The sequence below is a fragment of the Anomaloglossus baeobatrachus genome, chromosome 4 (assembly GCF_048569485.1).
Source record: "Anomaloglossus baeobatrachus isolate aAnoBae1 chromosome 4, aAnoBae1.hap1, whole genome shotgun sequence".
Classification (NCBI taxonomy): domain Eukaryota; kingdom Metazoa; phylum Chordata; class Amphibia; order Anura; family Aromobatidae; genus Anomaloglossus; species Anomaloglossus baeobatrachus.
The window spans coordinates 654,324,063-654,339,892 of NC_134356.1; the positions used below are offsets into that span (position 1 = coordinate 654,324,063).

Genomic DNA, 15,830 nt, shown 5'->3' on the forward strand with positions numbered 1-15,830 from the left:
CCCAGCCTGCACAGAGCCCCCTGCAACAGCGACACTGATCCAGGCCGCCGCCATGCCGGGCGCGGCCCGCCAAGACCAGGCCGCCGCCATGCCAGGCGCGGCCCGCCAAGACCAGGCCGCCGCCATGCCAGGCGCGGCCCGCCAAGACCAGGCCGCCGCCATGCCAGGCGCGGCCCGCCAAGACCAGGCCGCCGCCATACAGGGCGCGGCCCGCCAAGAGATTGCATCACTATTTTCCCCGGCCTGCAAGGCCAGAGCAGACACCGCTCCCCAGTCCAGAGAGGTCCCTGCTAGGAAGACCCTGATAGGAGAGGACCCTGAATACTGGAAGCTGAAGGCTGACCTAGAGGCCCAGTTCCCGCAAGAGATGGTGGATCGGTATCTGCTCCCTCCGCATACCCCCAAGGAGATTCCGGCAACCCCTGCAGCCGCGCCAGAGAGTCCACCGCCCAGACCAGCTGAAGAAAGCCCATCCCCAGCACTGCCACAACCAGAGTGCAGCGAAGAACTAAGGGGGAGAGGAGGCCAGGAAGCTGAGGAGCTGACTCCGACGCCAACCGCAGCAGACCCCTACCCAGAGCCGGAGATGCTGCCCTATTCCCGCTGGGAGGAGGAAGACTTGACACCGTCTGCAGACGAAGATCAGCCCAAAGACCTCACCTGGGAGCCCGCAGGCATGAACCCAGCCCGCAAGACAAAGCGTAGCAGAACAAAGTATCCTCCAACACCACAGTCTCCAGAGCAGAGAGAGGTCACAGCCAGAGACCTGGAGGAGAAAAGGTGCCTAAGAAGGTCCAAAGCCCAGGCTAGAGGACCCCTTTACAGAGGAATAGTAGAGGACTTCAACTTGAAAAGCGGATACGGCTTTATTGTAGTAAAAGGAATAAAAGAGGGCATATTTGTAAATCGGAGAGATGTTCAAGCCCACCTGCCCAGAGGACATTCAGGCAGAAATTTGAAAATTGGAGACGCGGTACAGTTCACCTTGCATCAAGGAGAAAGGGGCTACTATGCCTTAGACGTAGCACCATGTCCCAAAGAGGAAAGACAAGACAGAGATAAAGAAACAGATGCAGAAAAGGAAACAGATGAAGATCAAGAAAGAAAAGACAAAGAGCCTACAGATGAAACTACCTCAGAGGATGACAAGGAGCAAGAAAACAGCAGGTGCCGTAGCCCAATAGGCCAAAGCCCTGGTAAAGAGGAGTAAAGTAAAGAAAGAAGTACCGAAAGTTTGACCAGTTTGACAAGTTGAAAAGTTTGCAACGTTATTGTTTAAGCATGTGCCCACAAAAACTATTGTGAGAAATAAAGTTTAAGGCTATGAACTTGCTATAGCCACAAACTCTCGCAGTGTAAATAGTTACACCAGTGGCACCACCACCAGGGCCAGCCTGTTTAGGGGCTTGGCTCGTCTGCAACCAGGAGGGGCCCGTCCGTATATAGGGCCTTGGCTCGCCTGCGACCAGAGAGCACGCCTGTTTATGGGGCCTTGGCTCACCACCACAAAGAGGGTACCTGGTCAGCACCAACTGTGGAGGCCGCCTCTACATCCTGCCAGAAGAGGCTGACGGCGCGGATCCACCAGGCCAGGTATACCCTGAAACCACCAGCCCATGAAAGCCGCCTCTACATCCTGCCAGAAGTGGCTGAAGTCGCGGCCAACGGGAGAGGAAGATTGGAGGAAAGGTCTGGGGAAACGGATGGCCCAGACCTGGTTACCAACAGGACCGGTGACCTGCCTCCTGAGAGGGTTTTGGGTGGGTTAACGGACTTGTGGGTGGAGGGTGGTGATGTATGATACCTGGTGGTTTTAAAAATGTTTTACATGTTTTAATGTTTTATGCATTTTAAAATGTTGTCTTGCAGCCCGAGGACGTGCTGGTGATAACTAAGGGGGAATGTGGCGCCCCTGACCTGGTCAGGCACCACTGAGTACTGCACCCATGCTGGGGACAGTACAACACAGGTAATCCAGAAGGCTGACCGGGGTGTGGAACACAGGCGCATAGTGATCAGGTCTCACACATGTACCCATGAGAGGACCCCTGGGGATCCCAGGAGGGGGCAAGCCTTCACCTTCACTGGAATAGTGGAGGGGGTAGAGCCTCCATCTCCTCTCAAGGGGTGTGGTGGAGAGTCTGGTTGCTAGGTGGCGTAGGCAAGAACAGGAGAGGAGGAGCAGTGAGTCAGTTAGAGCGGAACTCCATAGGGCTCAGTGAGGAGCAGACCTGTGGGGCTGTTGCTGTCTAACAGCGCCCGCGCAGTGGCTACAGACGGGGGAGAACGGTCAACTAGGAGTGCTGCCTGAAAGCCAGCTTCAGCTAGGGAGTGCACGGAGTGGGAAGTAAGGAGACTGCTATAGAGCACCAGGCCCAACCGGGCGGCAGATCCCGAAGCGGGGATAGATTCAACTTTCTTCTGCTAAACCTGCCGGTGTGGGGCTCTTAAAGCCCACACCACAACACTACAAAAGCCGCAGCCACGTAACCACAAGTTAGGGCCCATAGGTCATAGGAGGCAAGAGGCTGGAGTGGCCTGGTCCGGGGAACAAGCACACGGCAAACAACAAGGGGAGAGAGGCTGCAGCATCTTCCCTGGGTGACCCCCATAGGGACTCAAAGTCGGGGTCACCCCAAACCACCAAGGGCTAAGGAAGGCGAGTCAGTAGTCACCCTCATAAAGTCAGCCTGAAGGATACCTGGTTCCCATCTGGTTCATCCCAGCTACGCCCGGGCTACTCACCCTGCCATCAAATGTGAGTAAAGCCCTTGAAAGACAGTTCTGCCTGTGTGAGTCATTCTGCGACTTGTGGTACTACAAACCTACACAGGGCCCTGGGGCTTGCCTCACTCTCAGGAGGCTACTACATCTAACTGCACACACCATCAGCCCCAGGCGACCCTCAACCTGCAGTGGCGGTCCCTACTGGCCGCAATACTGAGAGTGGCGTCACGATCAAAACAGAAGATTTCCTACCAGTGACGGAGATCCAGCAACGTGGAGTCCCTGAAGGTAACGCACCGACACCGATACAGCACCGGCGGGGCTTCACACATACAGCGTGGGAGATTTTCAAAAGGTATTTGGGGTGTATACATGGGGAGTGAGGGGATAATATACACCTTTATGTAATGGAGCACAGGCGCTGCTAAAGGTGGTAGTTTTGTTGACAGGTTCCCTTTAAAGGGAACCTGTCAGGTCCTGAATGCACCCAAAACCAAGAGCGGTTCTGGGTGCATACTCCTAATCCCTGCCTAGCAGCCCCAGCCTATAGTAGCATAGATAAAGGGAGCTTTAGAAAAAGTATTTCTAAAGATCCTTTATGATATTGTAATGAGGCCTGTGACTAGTCACAAGGGTGGTACGTCCCTTGGCTAGTCGGCCCCCTTACCATGTAAGTAGTCCCCTGTGGACATGCTAATGAATGTGCGGAGTCAGAGGCATGGTTGCTTTCACCTCTGTTGCCACCACTGGTTTTTGGCTCAGTGCGCATGATCAAAACATCCTTGGACTTCTGGTCATGCGCACTACACCAGTTTGAATCCGGGAAGCGTATACGCGCATAGTGTGTATGACCAGACGTCCGGGACTTCTGATCTTGTGCACTGAGCTGAAATCCAGCATCTGGTGCGGTGGAAGCAGAGAGGTGAGCGTGACCATGCCTCTGATGCTGCGCATTCATTAGCATGTTAGCACGCCCACGGGGCGGAGGCCGACTAGCCAAGGAAACTAATGCCCTTGCGACTAGTCCCCACACTCATTAGCATATCATAAAGGATCTTTAGAAAGTATTTCACTAAAGATCTCTTTATTTATGCTAGTGGATACAGGGACGGTTATACAGAGATTAGCGATATGCACCCAGTACATCTCGTGGTTCTGGGTACATATTGCACCTGACAGGTTCCCTTTAAGAATATTAGCCAGATTTCTTCCTGGTGGTCTTTAAGGGACATCCAATTTTTTTTATGTCCCTTTTAGAAATTGACATTAATTTTTCACAAAAACATCTGATAGCAAATAGTCACATTAGATGAGTGTAATAAAATGATGAAAGACTGAACTCTTGCTATGACTAAGATCATTTTGCCTGAAATGCGTGTCTGTGTTTTCTGTGTGATGTAATTCGGATGAACTTTAGACCTTGTGTGATCGAAAGCATTTCTAAACTCCACAAGAGCAATATTGTACTTTTAGAATACCGCTGAATAATTTTGCTGTTTCTTAACCCACCGCACAAATTTCCCAATCTAATATAAGCTTAGATAATTCTCAGGATATGTCTGGTAGATGCGGGTCTCAAAGTGCGTGGGGAAACTCTTGCCTGTGAAGTTGAAAATCCCACTGAATTGATAAAGAAAAAATATTTTTTTCTGTAAAAATGAGAAAAAAATACTACAAAAACATTCTTTAAAAAAAATGCATGTTTTAATATACATTCAAAAGTAACGAACATACATTGGCAAAATTGCACCATGGGAAAGTTGTTTATACAAAAACTTGTAGTGTCTACAAATGGAGAAAGTTGGACACATAGTTAAAGGCAATGGGAACAGTTTATTAACTCTTTGTGTCAGAACGCGTGACACAGTCATTTGGAAACAGGAGCCATGTTGTTTCACGCGTTTTAGCACGTTGCAGTCATACTTCCTAAAGTTTGGGAAGACTGACGTACCTGAAAAGATAGAAAGTTCTAGTACCGTTCATGATAGAAGCCATGAAATACTGGAAATGTTTGTACCGTTCATAATGCTGACACATAAACATATATATATATAAATGTACAAATATACAACACATATATGCATATAAAAGCAAGAAAAAAAGAGCAGTCTTAAATAGTTGTAAATGAAATAAACAGTTTAGGGAATAAAATAGTGGGTGATTTTCTTTGTAACACCATATTTTAAGTCTTATCAAAACAGTTTAGGTAAAATTGAATTGATAAAGTATGATATACCTAGAGCAGAACCTCAGGGGTGGAGCATAAAGGAGATCTTCTCTCATTGGTGGTTTGTTCTATCCTTGCCTAATGCTCCGCCCCCTAGGAACCTCTACTAGGAATAACATGCCACATCAAAGCACTTTTATATGGATGGCAAGTTTTTTAAAAAAGTTTTAATAATAATGATCATGAAATACCCCTACACTTGCACAATTTACTATTATCATTATGAGTGCATATGTAGATACAGGTAACCCCTTGCGCCCATGGGTTTTGTGGCAATGTAACACGATATACAATGTAGATAACGATTACCATCCTGCCAACACTTACTATCATATAGAGAAGTCAGGTAGCAGTAAAGCATGGTGTACATCATTAAATGGATATTATTAGCCGAAAAACACATTTACCTGCATTTGTTGTAGGGTCTACTAATGATTATTGGGTATTATACCAAATATTGAAATGTTTGGATCTGTTCTTTCCCCTACGATGGTACTGGATCATAACTGGAAAGAGATGGGAAATAATCCATGCCCAACCAGTCATCCTTTTTTGGTAATACTACTGAATGTTGGCCCTCTTTCTGACATATATACAGTATATACATACATACGTACGTACGTACGTATGTACGTACGTGTGTATATATATATATATATATATGTGTGTATGTATGTATATATATATATATATATACATATAGATAGATATATATATATATATATATACACACATATACATATACACACACATATACATATACACACACACACACACACACACACACACACACACATCACAAAATGGGATATTTGACTTTCGGGTGAAATTTAAGGATAATCCTTAGATGCACTCTATCCATTTCGGGTGAACTTGATGTGACCTTCTCTAAACTTTTGGATGCACATGTTCAATGTTTGAGTAATTTTTTTGCACAACTTGCTGTTCCTTAACAAGTAGCTTAATGGCAAAATTCCCAACAGGTGTTTGATCCATGAATCACCCAATAAATTTCAGGGTTCAATTAGAATTGGTATTAAATCGTCCTCCTCTTGATGCTGTTCATGTATTGGCATCATGAGACCAGGACAACACCTACCAATGGATCAACAGTACCTGCCATTGCAAGGCTTTAAGCTGCAAGTTCTCAGATGGAAGTGGCTGAGAGTGTCACAAAGTGTCATCAGCAGGTTCAACAGAGATACAGAGAGACTGGAAGAGTCACAGAAAGGCATAGAAGTGGAGGTGTTTTGGCCACATCCCACTCTGATGACCGCTTCTTTGTGAAGAATGCCCTTTGGAACTCGATGATGAATGGCACACAACTCCAGGCACATTTAAGGGAGTTGAGAGGCCCCCAAGTGTCACATCAGACGATTCTAAACAATTTACATCAGCGTGGTCAGAGTGCTAGACAATCTGCAAGGTTACCTGACCTCACCACCAGGCAAAGACATCATTGTCTTGCTGTACGAGAGACTAGTGGCCTCAGTGCTGTTCACTGATGAAAGTTGATTCACAATGAGCAGAAATCATGGCCACCAACAAAATAGAGATGCCAAGGATAGCGCTATGTATCAGCCACTTTTGTCACTAGACAAGCCTTTGGTGGTGGTGGTGTTAGGGTGAACAGATGTGTCTAGTCAATACAGAACAGCCCTACACTGTGTGAATGTTACATGACAAGCTCCTTCTACTGGAATAACAACATTAATCAAGTCATTGTGCCGCTGCATGAACAACACAGGCCTAATTTCAATTTCATGGACAACAATTCTCCAGCTCATCGATTTCCCATTATTGATGAATGGCTGCTGGAGACTGGGGGACCTCAAATGGAGTGGCCTGCACTTTCTCCAGACCTGAATCCCATAGAAATCCTAAGGGATCAGTTGAATTAGTGTGTAGAGTCTCGTAACTCTGTACCCTGAACCTCAATGACCTGAGGGCTGCCCTTCAAGAAGAGTGGGATGCCATGCCTCTGCAGGCAATAACTCCACTTGTGAACTGCATGAGATGTCCTTGTCAAGCTGGAATTGATGCTCAAGGCCACATGATACGTTATTGAGACAATGATACTTTTGAGGGTGGTATACACACCACTGGTGTTGGCTATTATTTCAATAAATTGTTTGAGATGAGGAAATCACCATTGCATGCTTCTATCTAAATGCCCTACCAGCATGATAACATATCACTGTAGCCTGACGTTTTCACGTGCTACAGAGATTTAACCCGAAAGCCAAATATCCCTAACTTCTTGTGAGTAGTGTATGTGTGTGTATATAAAAATTTTGAGTGGGATGTTAGCAGATGAGAGGGCGAGCACATAATGCCATCTGTGCTCCATTCTTAGCTGACAACTGGTGGGACTTTTTGAGAAGCTTTCATGTATTGTCCATGAATTGGACCAGACAACTGTGCGTCAGGCCAGCTGTCCACTTGATATTTAGACACTAGATAGATGAAGCAATGCCATGAGAATTAAGACGGGTGTTTTTGGTTTTTTTTGGAAAGTATAGCATATAGATGGAAGTAGCCTTCAAAACCAATGTCCCTAAAGGCCGCTTTACACGCTACGACATTGCTAAAGCGATCTCGTTGGGGTCACGGAATTTGTGACGCACATCCGGCCGGTTTAGCGATGTCGTTGCATGTGACATCTATGAGCGATTTTGCATCGTCGCAAAAACATGCAAAATCGCTCATCGGTGACATGAGGGTCCATTCTCAATTATCGTTGATGCTGCGTGTACGATGTAGTTCGTCGTTCCTGCGGCAGCACACATCGCTACGTGTGACACTGCAGGAATGAGGAACCTCACCTTACCTGCGGCCGCCCGCAATGAGGAAGGAAGGAGGTGGGCGGGATGTTACGTCCCACTCATCTCCGCCCCTCCGCTTTGATTGGGAGGCTACTTAGTGACGCCCCTGTGACGCCGCACAAATCGCCCCCTTAGAAAGAAGGGGGTTTGCCGGTCACAGCGGCGTCGCTAGGCAGGTAAGTAGTGTGACGGGTCTGGGCGATGTTGTGCGCCACAGGCAGCGATTTGCCCATGTCGCACAACCAATGGGGGCGGGTACCCACGCTAGCGATATCGGTACCGATATCGCAGCGTGTGAAGCGGCCCTAACTGGTGTTAGCTCGAGATGCACAATCAAAAATACCAGGCGATATGAAGCCAAAATGCAAATGTCCCCCCGAAAAAATGACCACTGTTGAATTTGTTAATAAGATTAGGCTTCTATGGTGGCATTGGCCAATCACATATGGATCCTGAGCCATATGTTTGGTAACATTGCTTTAGAGTATTTAGGAAATTTTTATATAGACCTGTTTTTACAACTGTTGTGGATGATCAAAGTCTACCATTATTTGCATTTAATTTTTTTTAAATTTTTATTTTTTATTCTATATTTAAATTTATATCACAGTATTTGGCAAAGTGTTAAATCATATACATAGTATATAATAAGGATTACTATTGCACTGTAGCCTATCGTTTACATACCTGAAACATTGTCTATACATTTATTTGATGTGTGTATTTTTCACTGATCTTTTGTAGTCAGTTTTGACAGTACTTAAAGGACATGTCCATTTTTGTAAGAACTCATATTGCTCCGGTGCTTCTATAAAAAAAATTAGGCAACTTTGTAAACAGTTTTCATTAAAAGCGTCCTACTATTTTGTGTACACAGCTGCTCTGCAGACATGTGTCTCCATGGTAACAGACTACAAACGCTTTGTAGTCTGATCTCCACACTCTCAATAGTCTATGGGTGCGTGCCCATGATCAGGGTTCACAGCGTTTTGGACGCAGCGTGTTTTCCCTGTATCCAAAATGCTGTGTTGTACAGTACAAGCACAGGGGATGGGAATTCTTAAAATCTCATGCCCAGTATACTTGTTTTTCCCGTATCGAAAACTGACCTGCGGTGCGGCTTCTCGAGTTGCAGCATGCCACGTCTTTGCTGCGGAGATGCAAGCGTTCTCTGCAGGGAGAACACAGCGACAGACTTCAACTGCCTGAGCCTGGATCGTGGCACAAGCAGCTGTGGGCTCCTGCAGAGGAGACTCGTGGCCCCGTGGTCAGGACCCACCGCGTCCAGGACGCAGTGGGTCCTGGACGTGGGCACATTCCCTATAAATAGGGTCAGAGTAGGAGGTAGAGTAACACCGGCAGGACTGGACTACACAGGGTTCATCTGTAGTCTATAGCAATGAAGACACAATGATCTATATCACTGTTTCGCAAACTCCAGTCCTCAGGGGCTGCAACAGATTAAATCTTCAAGATTTCCTTAGCAATGAACAGGTGAGGGAATCCTTATCAAGACATCAGAAATTACTACATTTTCTTTCACCTGTGCAATACTAAGGAAATCCAGAAAATGTTGTGTTGAGGGCCCCTAAAGACTAGAGTTTGCGAAACACTGGTCTATATAGAACCTTCAGAAACATATTGGTAAATATTTTTTAACCAAGATTATTTATAAAGTTGTTTTTTATTATTGATGCATTGAGGCTATATACCTATTTTTTATTATTGTTTGTAATCATCTGGATAAAAAATCTTTAGGTTTTTGCAGCAGAATTTAAAAAAAACCCTCACTTTTTGGAAAGACTTACACTCATATGATTGCCCAATTCAGCAGGTTTGGTGGAGTAACACCGGCAGGACCGGACTACACAAGGTTCGTCTGTAGTCTGTAACGATGGAAATGCAATGGACTATATCAGTGTTTCGCAAATTCCAGTCCTCAGGGGCCCCAAAAGATAAAATTTTAAGGATTTCCTTCTCAATGAACAGATAATGAAATAATTATCAAGACATCAGAAACTACCACATTGTGCAATACTAAGGAAATTCCAAAAAATGTCATTTGTTGAGGTCCCCTGAAGACTGGAGTTTGCGAAACACTGATCTATATAGAAGCTTTAGAAACAAATTGGTAAATATTTTTTAACCAAGACTATTTATAAAGTAGATTTTGTATTGTTGATGCATCGAGGGTATATATGTATATATATATATATATATATATATATATATAGTATATATTTTTTTTATGGTTTTTAATCATCTGAATAACAAATCTTTAGGTTTTTGCACTTTTTGAAAAGACTTAAACATTACATGATCGGCCGATTCAGCAGGTTTGGTGGACTTTTATCTAATGTGTATTGGTTGCCCTTCCAGTCTGTATAAGATGTGCTGGGCGGTTTCGCCCTGGAAATACTGACCGACCTTGAATGAAGATGGCTGCTAATTCTTCTGACCTAATCTTCATATTTCAGACCTCATTAAAGGGAATCAGGATCATAATAATCCCGATATTTGATGTTTGTTGACATGAAGACTTTTTTTTCACTTCCATTTCCTGCTGGGATGAAAAAATTTCCCACAGGAAGTCTGAGCGTGGCTCTGTTTTATGTCTTTCCAGTTTTTATTGGTGTGGCTTGACTTAACAAATATTGTTAAAATTAGAATTTTTTTAATACAAGATATGTATCAGATCACATAAAACATTATGTTTTTTTCTTTCTGAAACAGCACCACACCTGTCCTGAGGTTGTGTCTGCTATCACAGTTTAGTTTAATTTACTTGATTGAGGATGCGTTGCAGTACCAGACACTGCCTATAGACAAAGGTGGTGCTGTTTATGCGTTTTTTTTAAAGCGGATTCTAAAATCAGTGCAATAATTAAATTACAATATATCTGATTTTTATATACTCATTTTAGATGACTTTGGAAATTTTAAAGTAGGATATCCCCTACATGGAGTAGAGACAGAGGGGAATTTACATTTTCAAGGGGGCGAAATATAAGTATATGAAATAAGTAATAAAATTTCTAAATTGATACAATTTAAAAATAAGTATATAATTAGGGCTATACATCAGCTCTATTCTTACCAATGCATCATTGTTCCTACTTGGAAAAATACTGTACTTTGCCAAAATAATGCCAATAATGGTCTCTTTCTGTCAATATTTACCAAAACGTTTGACAATATTCAACAATAACAAGTGAATATTTCATTATTTTTTTAAGTTTTTTATTTTTTTTTTCATTAAAGTGTTTTAAGGTTTGTTAGGAGTTGGAGTTTTTAATTATTGTATTAATAATTAATGCTAAATATGACTATCACTTGCAGCAACAGATATCAGCAATTTTTTTTTAAGTGCGGTATAAATTATAATTACAGAGCTAAGCTATATATGATAAATGTCCAAAATGTCGAACATTTTGAAAGTGTTAATAGCGTTAAGGGTTTTTCTGCTTAAAAAATAAGGGCTAGTGAAGTGTAGTAACTGATATTAGTGTGCAACCGGGTATTATTTTATTTATTTTTTTACTTTTTAATTATATAATTAAAAATGTGAAGACTTGCTGTCTTTTTGTGCACTAATTTTTTTGGAGTGTAAAATCACTTCCTTTCCATTGCACAGAGAACATTGTAATTGCTTTACTTGCCCTAGTCAACATATATAATAGACTGTTTTTCACATTCAGTACAGTCACATTTGTTGTTTTAACTGAACACAGAATGCTAAATTACCTCAAAAGCATTTACCAAGAGGACAGAGGACTGAAACCTGGTAGGAAGAAAAAGATTCAGGCCCAATTATAAGAAAATGCCAAAAGATGTCGTCAATATACCTTCACATATTTGGTGACCATACTAAGGTAATCTTTTCACATTCAGTACAGCCTCACTTGTTGTTCTAACTGAACACAGGGTGCTAAATTATCTCAAAGACATTTACCATAAGGACAGAGGTCTGAAACCTGGTAAGAAAAATAAGATTCAGGCCCAATTATAAGCAAATGCCAAAAGATGTCGTCAATATACCTTCACAAATTTGGTGACCATACCAAAGTAATCTCGTTCACCAATTTTACTTCAAGATTTTGTTATCCTTCTGGCTAGAAAGTATTGAAAACTTGTAAGGAACCTAATCACACAAATGTATTGCAGTCTTTTATCACAGGTGACGTGGGAAAGTAATGTTTTTGTGTGCAACGTTCTAAAGAGCTAGAACTACGTAAATGGAGCATGCATTTATCTGCATTTCTGCTCTTCCGCACATAGTTCCAACAACAAAGCACCCTCAGAAATTCCCTCCTCATTTCTTTGCTCCTCAGGGTGTAGATGATGGGGTTCAATGCCGAATTCAAGGTGGCTACCCCAAAGAAGTAGTCAGCTTTGTAGAGAATGTGGCAGACTTTCACTTTGCAGGCCACATCCATAAGGAGAATAGTAAATGCTGGAAGCCAGCAGATGATGAAAACTCCAAGGACTATCGTAACAGTTTTCAAAAGGGCAAGAGTCTGCGGTGCCGCTATCTCCGCATGGCTTGACTTTACGATGCAATATATGCGGACATATAAAATCACAATGGATAAAAGTATAATAGTGAAGATTGTAACTATGAACAAAATGTACTTTTTGGTATAGAGCGGGAAGACGGTGGAACATTCATCCAAATTTCCAATGCAGTTCCAGCCAATGATGGGTAAACCTCCAATTACCATTGAAATAACCCAACAAGCTCCTATCAGGATGATCATCCTACAGTTCCTGTCGCTGCTGTAGACTTTGACTTTAACAATGGCCACATGTCTTTCAATGGCAATGGCCAACAGGCTAAAGACAGAAGCAGCTAAAGTTGTGAAAGCTGTGCCTTCACGGATAAACCAGGCCACTGGAGTTAACGTGTAGGTGTTTGTACCAGATAACAAGATATTAGCAATATAGGCACATCCAGTGAGAAGATCAGAAAATGCTAAATTTCCAATAAAGAAGAACATGGCAGAGTGGAACTTCTTATTTCGCCAAACTGAAATAAGGACGAGGATGTTCTCCAGGATAATAACACAGCAAATGATGATGAAGGTCACAGAGATGATATGTCGAGATTCAGAGATGTCTTTTTTAATCCCTTTAGTATAGTTATAATGTTCATTGATCTTGGACACATTTAGGTACTGCTTGTAGATGCTCATCCTGGCGGTTTTGGTGACCTAAAATTGGTCAATTGTTCTACAAAGCATCAATGATGGGAACACAGTTTAGTCCATTCTCTTCTTTCCTTAGAGGTATCTTCTCTGGTGCAATCTAAAAAAGATATGGAAAATACAATAATAAGTATTGATTAAGCATAAAACGGGGGTAGTGGTATGGTAAATATAAAGCAATACAGAAATGATATGGCTACAGTGCTAAAGACCTAGAAAACTTGCAACCATACTCTAAAATATCATACATGAAAGCCCTATCATTTGACGGATCTCCAAGGCTTGTGGTACATTGGAATAGGTGATGGCCTGCACTATATGGGCACACAGAAGAGGTGAAACTGTATAGGGGGCATTATGACAGACACTGCCACAAATTTTAACAAAGAAGCAGTTCCTGGTCTGCGGTCAGGAATTGACATCATACTATTGCCTGCTCAGTTTTTGTGGATAGTCAATAAAAGTATTATAGCCCCCATACACATTAGACTAAAAGTCTGCTGAACTCGCTAATACAAGAGAGAATATATGGAGTAATAGGAGGAGATAAATGGATGATATATGGCGTAATAGGAGGAGAGGAGATACAGGGAGTAATAGCAGTAAACAGGAGTGGATATGTGGCGTAATAGGAGGAGATATAGGGAGGATATATGATGTAATAACAGGAGATAAACAAAGGATATTTGGAGTAATAGCAGGATATATATGGGGAAATATATAGAGTAATAGGAAGAGATATAGGAAAGGATATACGGCGTAATAGGAGGAGATATAGGGAGCATACATGGAGCAATAGGAGGAGATATAGGGAGGATACATGGAGTAAAAGGAGGAGATATAGGGAGGATATATGGCGGAATACGAGGAGATATAGGTAGGATATATGGCATAATAGGAGGAGATATAGGGAGGATATATGGAGTAATAGGAGGAGATAAAGGAAAGATATATGGCTTAATAGGTGGGGATATAGGTAGGATATATGGCGTAATAGGAGGAGATATAGGGAGGATATATGGAGTAATACGAGGAGATATAGGGAGGATATATTGCGTAATAGGAGGAGATATAGGGAGGATATATGGAGTAATTGGAGGGGATATAAGGAGGATATAAGGAGTAATAGGAGGAGATATAGGGAGGATACATGGTGTAATAGGAGGAGATATAGGGAGGATATATGGTGTAATACGAGGAGATATAGGGAGGATATATGGCGTAATACGAGGAGATATAGGGAGGATATATGGCGTAATAGGAGGAGATATGGGAAGGATATATGGCGTAATAGGAGGAGATATAGGGAGGATACATGGAGTAATAGGAGGAGATATAGGGGAGGATATATGGAGTAATAGGAGGAGATATAAGAGAAGATATATGGAGTAATAGGAGGAGATATAGGGAGGATATATAAAGTAATAGGAGGAGATATAGGGAGGATATATGGAGTAATAGGAGGAGATATAGGAGAAGATATATGGACTAATGGGAAGAGATATTGGAGAGTGTATATGGAGTAATAGGAGGAGATATGGTAATATACTGTAGAAGAGGATATATAGAATTATAGGGGTGATATAGGGAGGATATATAGAGTAATAGAGGGAATTATAGGGGAGGATACATGGAGTAATAGGAGATATAGGAGATATACAGTGCTGGCCAAAAGTATTGGCACCCCTGCAATTCTGTCAGATAATACTCAGTTTCTTCCTGAATATGATTGCATTCACAAATTCTTTGGTATTATTATCTTCATTTATTTTGCTTGCAGTGAAAAAACACAAAAGAGAATGAAACAAAAATCAAATCATTGATCATTTCACACAAAACTCCAAAAATGGGCCAGACAAAAGTATTGGCACCCTTAGCCTAAGGCGGGCTTTGCATGCTGCGACATCGGTAACAATGTGTTACCGATGCTGCAGCGATAGTCCCGCCCCCGTCGCACGTGCAATATCTAGTGAAAGCTGCTGTAGCGATTATTATTGCTACGGCAGCTTCACACGCACATACCTGCCGTGCGACGTCCCTCTGGCCGGTGACCTGCCTCCTTCCTAAGGGGGCGGGTCGTGTGGCGTCACAGCGACGTCACACAGCAGGCGGCCAATTGAAGCGGAGGGGCGGAGATGAGCAGGATGTAAACATCCCGCCCACCTCCGTCCTTCTCATTGCAGCCAGGAGGCAGGTAGGTGATGATCCTCACTCCTGCGGCTTCATACACAGCGATGTGTGCTGCCGCAGGAGCGAGGAACAACATCGCACCTGTCGCTGCACCGGCATTATGGAAATGTCGGAGGCTGCAGCGATGATACGATAACGACGCTTTTGCACTCATTCATCGTATCAAAAAGGTTTTACACGTTGCGATATCGACTGCGTCACTTTCGATTTGACCCCATCGACATCGCACGTGCGATGTCGCACGTGCAAAGCCGCCCTAATACTTGGTTGCACAACCTTTAGCCAAAATAACTGCAAACAACCGCTTCCGGTAACCATCAATGAGTTTCTTACAATGCTCTGCTGGAATTTTAGACCATTCTTCTTTGGCAAACTGCTCCAGGTCCCTGAGATTTCAAGGGTGCCTTCTCCAAACTGCCATTTCGAGATCTCTCCACAGGTGTTCTATGGGGTTCAGGTCTGGACTCATTGCTGGCCACTTTAGTAGTCTCCAGTGCTTTCTCTCAAACCATTTTCTAGTGCTTTTTGAAGTGTGTTTTGGGTCATTGTCCTGCTGGAAGACCCATGACCTCTGAGGGAGACCCAGCTTTCTCACACTGGGCCCTACATTATGCTGCAAAATTTGTTGGTAGTCTTCAGACTTCATAATGCCATGCA

At 43.1% G+C, this 15,830-nt stretch overlaps 1 protein-coding gene across 2 annotated transcripts in view; it reads right to left on the reverse strand.

Annotated features, from left to right (window-relative positions):
• Window positions 1-4,409: 4,409 nt before the first annotated feature.
• Window positions 4,410-15,830, reverse strand: part of S1PR2 (sphingosine-1-phosphate receptor 2) — an 84,164-nt gene continuing 72,743 nt past the window's right edge. For both annotated transcript variants that reach the window (XM_075346492.1, XM_075346491.1), the window contains exon 2: window positions 4,410-13,083. In XM_075346492.1, coding sequence (XP_075202607.1) covers window positions 11,925-12,971 — 1,047 coding nt within the window. In that variant the 5' untranslated portion in view covers window positions 12,972-13,083 and the 3' untranslated portion in view covers window positions 4,410-11,924. The remainder of the gene's footprint in view (window positions 13,084-15,830) is intronic.